Below are 10,102 nucleotides of genomic sequence, written 5' to 3'. Positions count from 1 at the left end.
AGCCATCACACAGGGCCCTTTGTGGTTTTCTTGACAAGGCTATATCTTGAACTTGAAAAGTTTCATCTGCAGAGGGCAGTGAGTGAAGTAGAAGGGGTAGGGGGAATAGTTTTGCCTGTTGTATATTTACTCTGAGAATCTCTTGGATGGAGTGTTCCTGCAGATAGCGATCCTGCTTTGTTGTTTAGTGTCAGTGCTTATTGGTCGCAGACTTTGGGTTTGTGTGTCTTGTCTGAGTTGAAACTCAATTGGAACTTTCTGTGTATGGCTGACAACACCGCGTAACACTGCACTGCTATGAGAATGGCATTGGCCTGATGACCCAGGACGCCATTCTGTTTATTCCTAAGCTCCGCATCCTTGTGTTCCCCCAGTGGTTTCTTCACTGCCACACTAATGACCTCTCCCCCCCAGGGCTTTCACGGGGCACACAGGATACACGATAAAGAGATTTACCTGGAAATAAGACTCCACTTCTGTGATGCATTAGTCATTAGGTTAGCAGAAACAGAGTCTGCTGACTAACAGTGACTGCACAAGAAGATGAAATAGTTTCCTTCCTCTTTTCTAAATTTCCCTCCTGAGCCCCACTGGAGGCTGTTTCAGTTCTGGGATGACTTTGAAGAGCCATATGTTTCAGCATGTTGCTCCCAGAAGCCTGTGGCTACTTCAACTCCAGATGATTTTGCTGCTGTTAGGTGAGTGCAGAGCATGCTGGGAAAGGGCAATTTAGGCCTCCTCTGACTGTCTGGATACCAGGACCCAGAAGGATAAGGGGCAGGTCTGGGCCCTGGAAGCTGGGAGCTGGAAGCTTACAGGGTTGGAGAGACAGGGAACACTGGGTTTTGTTTCAGGGTTGTTAAGGTCAGAATTCAGGAGTGCTTTCACAATTCTTGGAAAATATTTTCTGTTCCATGCATTCATGTTTACTTAATGCCTCGCCAAGGGATGTGATAAGGAGGACCCAAGAAGTGAATTTGCTTTTAAGAGATCAACTGGAAACAGGTTGTGAGATGCACCCAGGGACAGAGCGTAAGATGTTACCTGTCATGCCCCTTGCCATTTATGCACAACTAAATGTGTTCTGCTCTGCTCTTTGATCCACTCTTCTTCTTTTACAGCTCCTGTGGACAAGGCAGCTGGTGAGTTGGCAACTGGCTTTCCTGTGTTGACAGTGCTGGTACAGAAATGACACAAAGGACAAAGACCACCTTGGTGCTTGTCTTGCACGGAGCGCAAATTTCCGTGCGGACAACACAGTGGGCAAAGCAAGATTCATTAAAGCCAGGAAGCTTCTACTGCAACCATCAGGAGGGGGGTGCCGTCCAAAGGAGCAGCCTGGGAGAATCTGGTCCAAGTGGAATCTTTAGGCATATTGGTGTGTGTGTGTGTGTGTGTTTTGCTGGGGAGGATGGAGGGCAGTGATAGAACAACAGCTAACAATCAATGAGGGGGTGAGATAGAATTCATCAAAAGGCCACAATCCTAATCTTGTCTAGCCTGCTCAAAACAAAAAGCCCTCAAAGACTGTGATTTGTGATTATCATAAGCTGAAACCTTAGGAAGGTGAGATTGCTACTTTTCATGGTAAAACTTGTCACCCAGAGGAATGGGCATCTTTGGGTGAGAAACAAGCATTTTGTACTCTCTTAAATAAAGTTCACTCCTTCCTTGCTATTCTTTTGTTAAAACTGGAAACTTTCAGGGCAGATGCAAGCATCTTGTACACCTTTAAAAGGGTTCCCCGTTTGTTCATCCCATCAGGGACCTGGCCTCATCTGCCTGGTTGTCTAACGTCTCTCCCACCAAGAATCAGGTTTGGGTTCAGAACGGGCCTGGGCTTTGCTTCTTGGTGAGATTCCCAGAGGGGTCACCAAAGACCCAGGGGAGTGAGCCGGAAGCAGACAGGCAGACTTTTGAAAGAGTCTGCACTGGGACTCTGGGTGCCTGCCTTTCTCTGAAGTCTACATCCCTCCACGGTTATTTGCTCACCTCTGTTCCGGCTTTCTGCCCCTCAGCCTATCTCCCGAAGGCCGTGGTGGAAATCCAGCCCCCGTGGATTCAGGTCCTCCGGGAGGACATAGTGACTCTGACCTGCCAGGGGGCCCACAGCCCTGGAAACCTGTCCACTCAGTGGCTCCACAATGGCAGGCCCATCCCCACGCAGGTCCAGCCCAGCTACACGTTTAAGGCCGAGAGCAACGACAGTGGAGAGTACAGGTGCCGCATGGACCGCACCAGTTTCAGCAACCCCTTGCGTCTGGACGTGGTTCCTGGTCAGTGCTGGGAGGCCTGGGAGGGCCTTGGGGGATGACACCTGCTTCCAGGGCAGCGGGGCAGGGTGGGAGAGGGGATTCGCTGGGAGTTGCTTCAAGTAGCTTTAGCTGCTCGTTGCCCTCTCCAGCCAGCTCTGCTTAGCATGTATGTGGAGGTTGGAAACTACCAAACTCATCAGCATTTATTAGCTTGGTTGTTGTTGTTGTTGATTTTTTATTTTGGAATGATTGAGCAAGAAGATTCTAAGGCTACAGGCAGCAGCTGGGTATAAGAGAAGCAGAAGGAAACCCTGACTCCACAAAACTCCCCTGCTTGGCTGGCGGTGCAGTTGAGCAAGACAGTTAGAGGCTAACAGACCTGCGAAGGTCTCAAGGCAGGACCCTCCCTGCAAACGCCAGGAGGCCCTCATTGTGCCGGAGCATGGGAAGCAAGGTAGGGGAGAGTGGAAGGTGAGGTGAAGGTGAGCAGGAAGGGACAGGGGGAGCTCTGGAAGAGTAGCCTGTGGGTCATGGCCACGGCTTTGGCTTTCATTTCTGCATGAGAAAAGAATTTATGAGAGGGTGTGGTGGCAGTAAAACCACCAAAGACTCAATAGCCACTTGTGGGTAAGGAAGTAACCTTCAGTAACTTCAGGGGGAGTCTGCCAAAATCTCTCTTCAATGGCTAAGCCTCGAATTTCTCTCTTCATCATCTTTTTCTTTTTAAAATTTATTTAATTTTTATTGGAAAGTCATATATACAGAGAGGAAAAGAGACAGGGAGGAAGATCTCCCATCTGCTAGTTCACTCCCCAAGTGGCTGCAATGGCCAGAGCGGAGCTGATCCAGGAGCCTGGAGCTTCTTCTGGGTCTCTCATGCTGGTGCAGGATCGCAAGGCTTTGGGCAGTCCACGACTTCTTTCCCAGGCCTCTAGCAGGGAGCTGGATGGGAAATAGAGACGTCCATATGGGATCCTGGCATGTTCAAGGCAAGGATTTTAGCCATTAGGCTACCGCGTCAGGCCCTTTCGTAATCTTTTCTGGAGTTAAGGCACAGGTGTCTGTGGTGGAGAGGGGATAAGCAAGCAGGGAGATACAGAAGCAAACAGCCTGTTTTCAGGCAGGCCTTCATGCAAGCCTGCTTTTCCCCTTCAGTCTGCTTTGGGTCTAAGCAACTGACTAAGAGTATTCAGCTTAGTCGATTTTGAAGAGAAACTGTCCTTACACATTATATTCACCTCCCTGCCGAATGGATAGAAGAAACCTAAGCACCTTTATATTGCAGTGTGCTTCGGTTGCGCCACGACCCCTGCGGAGGGTTGCATGTAAGCATCCGGTGTTTCTGAGTTTCCTGTTTGACATCAGGAGTCTCGTCTTCCAGCCACCTGCTAAGGTCACTCTGCTGCAGAGAGCCTGGCGGTGGATGGTGTCGCCATCGTGGGTGGTGCTCTGCTGAGCTGGGATGAATATTGAATCAGTCACAAAGACCTGTCCTGCAGTGACTTCACAGCTACTGTTTGCTCTCTCCTTCTCCAGAAGGAGCAGGTGGCACCTCTGACATTTCCCCCGAAAATCTAAAACCATAGATCACAAAACCTTCGCGTGAAGGATGGGCAACCATCAAGTCTCACCAATGAAGGGGGTGAAACCCAAGAACTCAGGGCTCAATCCTGGAGCCACACTCAGAATCCTGACTTTGGCTTTCTGTTCCCTGCTGTCTTCAGATCAGTTTCTTGCTTTTTTTCCTGTACAGAATATTGCCTTTCGTGAATGTTCAACGCCATACATGATAGTATTAATTTCGGTAACAGAGCAGTTTAATTTCCTTCTAGAGCGAGTTTCCTGAAATGTTACATTTCTCCTTAGACTTGTTCTCTGTGATGGCTGAATCTTGGAAACGGAGTATGGCCGTCAGGGACGGGAACATCTGGGAGTGGGTGTGTTTGTAGTTTAGGTTTACAAGCTTTCTTAAATGCCTCCTTTGTTCAGAGTTACAGTGGAATACTGAAGTCCAACTGTCATGCATTTCATTTCTCACATAGATGAAAAAGAATCCACTGAAGGCATGCTGTGAGTTGAATGGTTATGTCCTCCCAATTTTCTTAATGTTGAAATCCTAACCCCCAAGGTGACAGTGTTAGGAGGTGGGCCTTCGGGGGAAGCGTTTGTGTCATAAGGGCAGAATCCTCACAGATGGCATGGACTTCTTTGTAAGAGAGGCCAAGAGTGGGCCAGTGTTGTGGCATAATGGGTAAAGCCACCATCGTACGGATACGTGTTTGTATCTCAGCTGCTCTACTTATGATCCAGCTCCTTTTGCTAATGGCCTGAGAAAGGTGGTGAAGTTGAACAGGGAAGTTAGAGGTAAACAGACATGCCAAGGGCCTGAGGCAGGAACCTATTTAGGCAAATATGAGAAAGTCCTCCTGCTTGAAGCACAGGAAGACAGGAGAAAGTCAGAGTGGAAGGTGAGGTTCAGAGGTGAACAGCAAGAAATAGGGTAGCTCTGGTAGAGGCCTGTGGGCCATGGCCTTGGCTTTGACTTTCATCTGTGCATGAGAAGAGAATCTGTGAGAGGGTCCGAGGGTTTCATTCCCCTACCATCCGTGTGGGAGACCCGATGATGCTCCTGGCTCCAGCCTGGCCCAGTGCTGGCCATTGCAGCCAACTGAGGAGTGAAGCAGTGTATGGAAGATCTCTCTGTCTCTCCCTTTTTATCTCTGTAACTGGTTTCAAAATAAACAAATCTTAGAGTGACACAGAGAGAGAGAGAGAGAAAGCCTGGCTCAGGGTAGTTTCCTGACCTCTTCCACCGCGTGAGGACACGAGACCCAGTCTGTGGGCCCTGTTCAGCAGAGGACCTGGAAGTGGCAGGTACCTCGGTCCCAGATGTCACAGTTCAGAACTACGGGAAGGACATTTCTGTGTTGATATTTTATGATACTTTGTTACAGCAACCCAAAAGGATAGAGTAGCTGGCATTATTTAGGTTCTACTTCATTGCTAATGTACTTACTGGCAACCCACCCTGGCTTTCCAAAACTTGTTTCTGAGTTATCATACTAATAATGCCCAAGCTACAAACACAGTGTCCACAACAGACAGAAGGTTGCAGGTCCCGCTCCCTAATGTCAGTCACTAAAGTGCACTCATTTTCTTAAGTAATTACAGTGCTTTAAACTTAAAATGGTTACTATTTGCTCTTCCTTTTTTGGAGCTTCTGGAACCTTCTATCCTTCAGGGGTCCCATAGACAAAATGCCACCACATTTTACCTGTGGGAGAATCATTACTTCTGCCGTGATGCATCTTCCTCCTGCCCAACATCCTTGCTAACTCTGTGACTAATGCAGCCCTGGGCATGAGATTGCAAAGGTGGTGGTGTCCCAGCCCAGCTTTTTTTCCTTCCATATGTGTGTCTTTCAGAATGGCTGCTGTTACAGACTCCACGGCTGGTGTTCCAGGAGGGGGAATCCATTGTGCTGAGGTGCCACAGCTGGAGGAACATTCCTATGAATAAGGTCGCCTTCTACCAGAATGGAATAGCCAAGAAGTTTTCTCATTACAATACCACTTTCTCCATCGCAGAGGCCAACAGCAACCACAGTGGTGATTACCACTGCACGGGAAGAATAGGGCAGACATTCTACTCCTCCAAGTCCGTGACCATCACTGTCCAGGGTGAGAATCAAGGCTGTTGGAGGAGCTTCCGGCCTGGCAAAGCTCGGTGGGAGGGGCTTAGTCTCTGTGTCCTGCGGAGTTCTTAGCATACCTGATTGCTGTGACTTTAGGATTTAGGAAGTGAGTGTCCTGTACTCTCGAGAGACAGAGACCTCAAACCTATCGCAGGCATTGATCATTACCTTCCTACTTCCTGCCACTGTCTCTTGGGAGTTTTGAGGCTGCTGCCTTCCCTCCTGGTCCTCTCAATCTCGCCTGAAGGTGGTCACATCAGCTGGGGAATCCATCCGTTTCTGCCTACAAGGCCCCTGTGTTCCTGAGGAAAGTTGCTGTGCTGTTGAGTTTTCCCTGGGTCTTACTGGAAGGCATCACTGGGTACCTTGGGTAGAGCTGTGAACATAACCCTGGCCAGGGCTCAGAGGAGCTGCAGATGTGTTGCTGGCATCTGTGGATTCCCTAGTTCAAGGTTGCCTGAAGGTTGTTCCCAGGGAGGAGATTCCTTGAGGGACTTCACAACGGAGTACTCCGATCCAGCAAACAGGGAGCAAGGTGTGGACTCGGCTTCTCTGCTTTGACATTCCTCTGGCAGGGTTCAGGCTTCTCCCAGGCGTTGTTGGCAAGAAAACCTCTCTGCTCTGCCTTATATGGCATTTGTTAGACCTAAATGACCACAAAAACATTCCCCTCTGTAACTTCTGCCCAGAGGAGCCCAAGGTCATCCTTCAGGAAATACTTAATCTCCATAGAGATGGACCCGCCTGGCTTAGCCTGGCTTTGGAGGCTGTCTAGAGTAACTTTACAGAGCCTCCTCACGGGATAGGGGTACAGGGAGGTGTGGGGAGTGGGGCGGGGAGGGTGGGTCCTCACGGTTTAGTCCAACTTTCTGCTTTACTAACCGCTGTTTCTTCCAATCCCTCTGCCTCTCTCACCAGATTGGGTGGTTCCACCCATCTCCAGCTCTCCACCTTGGTACCAGATCATTTTCTGCATGGTGATAGTGCTCCTGTTTGCGGTCGACACGGGGCTGTATGTCTCTGTCTGGAGAAACCTCAAAGTTCTGAAGGAAAATCCGAGGGCTTGAAGGAATCACCAGGCCACATGGAGACAGGGCCTGTGGGACAAAGGACTCATTCCCGTGGCCGTGCCTCTTCAGGCCACACCTTCCCCCTTCCCGTAGTCCCTCCTTGAAAGCCACTTGCTTCTCCTCTTCAGAATCCACTCAGCAAGCTGACTGCTTCTCCATGTTCTATCTCGCTGGGCCAACGCACCCCTTCTCTTTCACCCAGATGACCACAGCAGCTTCTGGTCTGGGGACTGCCCGTTGCCATTGGACAGTCTCTTCTCACCACAGCAGCCATCACGATCTTTGAAAAAATTGTGTGTTGCTTGAATCAGCGGGCTCAAAACCAGAGTAAAAGCTGGGACCCCCGCAGTGTTCTACGGGACATCTTGCAGTCCGCTTCTCACTGGCTCTAGGACCTCATGCCCTAACGCTCCGCCGAGGTTAGCCTTGTTTGCTTGGGCTTGTCTTTGAATGTGCCAGTGACAGTCCTGCCTTCAGCCTATGTTCCTTCCTGTGTCTGGATACTTCTTTTCTTGTGGATACCCCTATCCATGCTTTATCATGTCTGTGGTGGTTTGAATGTGGTTTGCTGCCGTCAAAGCAAAGTTCTTGACGCAGCAATGTAGGATGGCGTTGGCTCCTGGGGTGGAGCCCTCGTGAAGGGGCCAGTGGGCATGGGTTGGTTACTGCATGAACACGGCTTGCTTCTGTCCTACTCTTCTGTCATGCTTGGAGCAGCACGAGGCTCTCACAAGAAGCTGAGCAAGTGCACCTGCCCATTCCTGGACTTCCAGCCCCAGAACCACGAGCTAAACAAAGCGCTTTTCATCATAAACTTCCCAGGCTTAGCTGCTCCATTGTGACAGCAGACAGTGGACTAAGATAAAGCTCTTTCGGTCTTCACTTAAATGTCATGTTACTGGAAAGGCCTTTTGATTATTCAACCCAATCTCTCTTCTATCATATTTCTTTTCAAAAAAAAAAAACAAAAACATGAATGTCATTGGAAGTACGCCTGTAATGGTGACTTTCATATATACAACCTTGTTTTGGGTTTTGCCTGCAAGTCTTGGGAGTAGATTTTTGAAGCTGTTAGGGGGTGGAGGAGAAGGTTGGAGGAACACAGGGCTTCAAGGCTGGCCCATCATTTCCCTGGTGAAGATTCTTCTCCTCCGGGTCCCTGGCTAAAACACTTGGACTCTGCCAGCCACCTGTAGTGGCCAGGACTGTGAGAATGATGAACCGAAAACGCACAACTTCTCTCCCTTCTGCCAGTTAGACACGGTTCTCAGGGACGGTCTGGTTTTTCACTGTGGAAGTAACTCATTACCACTTGTTCAAACATTTCGCCTTTGCCTGGACTTTGGAAGCAACAAAGTGCCAGCTCTTTCTCCCCGGTGCACTGGGAAAGGATGGAACAAGAAATCCAGCTGAGGAATCGACTGGCTTTTTGCATTCCCGGTTCCCTCTTCCCTCCTTCAAGGGGGCCCACAGGTAGCTCAGTGAGTACTAACCCATCCGGGAGAAAACCCCCAGGTACCAAGTGGAGGTTTTGGCTTTTTTTTCTTTTTTTAAACAATTTGACATTTCTTTTGAGTTAATAACCATATGTTTAATAAGGGTAACTTTGAAATGTTCCAATATGCTAGTGAAACATTAACCTCAGAATACTTCACATGCCTTTTGTCTGAGAGAAGATGCAACCGCCGTCCTCGTTAGTATAGTGGTGAGTATCCCCGCCTGTCACGCGGGAGACCGGGGTTCGATTCCCCGACGGGGAGGCTGGATATAACTTTTGTGTCATTAGAATATTGTACACTCAAGACTGTGAAATGTGTTTTGGCTTTTAATAAAAGTTTGAACACCCTAGAAATTCAAGTAAAATGTTCTGGAATGAAGTTTCTTAAATTTAAAGACCTTGGTTTTCTTCGATTGTAAATAGCAACTAAAAATTAAAAGGAAGAAAAGTAGCTTCAGCGTGCATTGGCCGGGAATCGAACCCGGGCCTCCCGCGTGGCAGGCGAGAATTCTACCACTGAACCACCAATGCCCCTGCTATACTCCATTTCGTAACAACCCTCCTTAACTTAATCGATGATTGGCTCCATTCCACACAACTCGGTTTTGAAAATTTTACTTTCCAATCTAAAGTTGAAATATTTGTAAGATTTCAACAACGATCCAAACTCCCGCCTGTGGAGCCGCGTCGCCATTTGCAGTGCTTCCCTGAGCCGCAGGCGGGGTCCGGCCTGCACGCACACCGTGGGCCGGCGTGTTCGGGAATTCACCCCTGACTGACTGTCCTCGGAGCCAGCCGGGAGCAGCTCGAAGCCTTCTCGGCACATTTCTCGGCCGCAGCTCCGAGACCCAGGAGGCGGCGAGGTCCGCCCTGCCGCTTGGCGCTTCGCCTTGCTGGGCCGCGTCGGTCCGCGAGTTCCCGGCGTCTGCGTCGGCCTGGCCCGCGGGCTCCCGGCGGCCCCGAGAAGGCCCGGGAGACGGCGGGGGCAAGCAAGGGCCCGCGGGCTCACAGGGACACAGCGCAGTGCAGCCGACGCCCCCAGGAACCCGGGAGGCCACAGCTGGGTCCGCCCGCGGGGCGTGTCGGTGAGCTGCGCCCTTGCACCGGGCAGCGGTGCGTGCACGTTCCAGCGGGGTCGCAGGGAGGTCCTCGCCCACGACCAGGACACCCGCACCGTGTCCAGCTATCGGGTCTTCTCCCACACCTCGTGGCTGCTGGGTGATGCCCCCCAGGGCCCGATGGCCCTAAACCCGCACGAAGCGGGTGAATGGCTGCTGCAGCGTCACCGATATGACCTTTCAGGTGGTGAGCGCAGGCGGCCAGCCCCGGGTGCATGTGTGCAGCGCTGGAAGGACGAGACCTTCTTCCACCCAGCAGATCCCCTGCCCGGTGCTCAGCGAGGTGGAGGCGGCCGGCGGGAGGACAAGGGGGTCACATGCAGCACCCCCAGCTGCTGGATGTAGCCTGGAGACAGCAATGGGCGGATAAAGACACTAATCCGGAGGAATGCCTGCACCTCGGCCTAGCACACCCAGACCGTCAGCATCTACTTTGACATCAGGGCCATGACCAAGGGCAGCAACCT

At 50.6% G+C, this 10,102-nt stretch overlaps 1 protein-coding gene and 2 non-coding genes across 3 annotated transcripts; 2 read left to right on the top strand and 1 right to left on the bottom strand.

The window, feature by feature from the left end:
• Positions 1 to 510: 510 nt before the first annotated feature.
• On the top strand, positions 511 to 8,876 carry LOC121171465 (low affinity immunoglobulin gamma Fc region receptor III-like). Its single transcript, XM_041003154.1, has 5 exons — positions 511 to 698; positions 1,122 to 1,142; positions 2,019 to 2,276; positions 5,681 to 5,935; positions 6,868 to 8,876. The coding sequence occupies exons 1-5, from the start codon at positions 614 to 616 to the stop codon at positions 7,014 to 7,016; spliced, it is 768 nt and encodes a 255-aa protein (XP_040859088.1). The 5' UTR covers positions 511 to 613; the 3' UTR covers positions 7,017 to 8,876.
• TRNAD-GUC lies at positions 8,708 to 8,779 on the top strand. The gene has a single exon. It is a non-coding gene; the product is annotated as a tRNA-Asp (tRNA).
• Positions 8,877 to 8,977: 101 nt separating the features above from the next.
• Positions 8,978 to 9,048, bottom strand: TRNAG-GCC. Its single transcript has one exon. It is a non-coding gene; the product is annotated as a tRNA-Gly (tRNA).
• Positions 9,049 to 10,102: the final 1,054 nt, after the last annotated feature.

Source organism: Ochotona curzoniae, unplaced genomic scaffold (assembly GCF_017591425.1).
Source record: "Ochotona curzoniae isolate NIBS_2020 unplaced genomic scaffold, NIBS_Ocur_1.0 scaffold_2683, whole genome shotgun sequence".
NCBI classification, from domain to species: domain Eukaryota; kingdom Metazoa; phylum Chordata; class Mammalia; order Lagomorpha; family Ochotonidae; genus Ochotona; species Ochotona curzoniae.
Note: the sequence above shows the minus strand (reverse complement) of the source record. Positions and strands in the feature narration are given on the sequence as shown.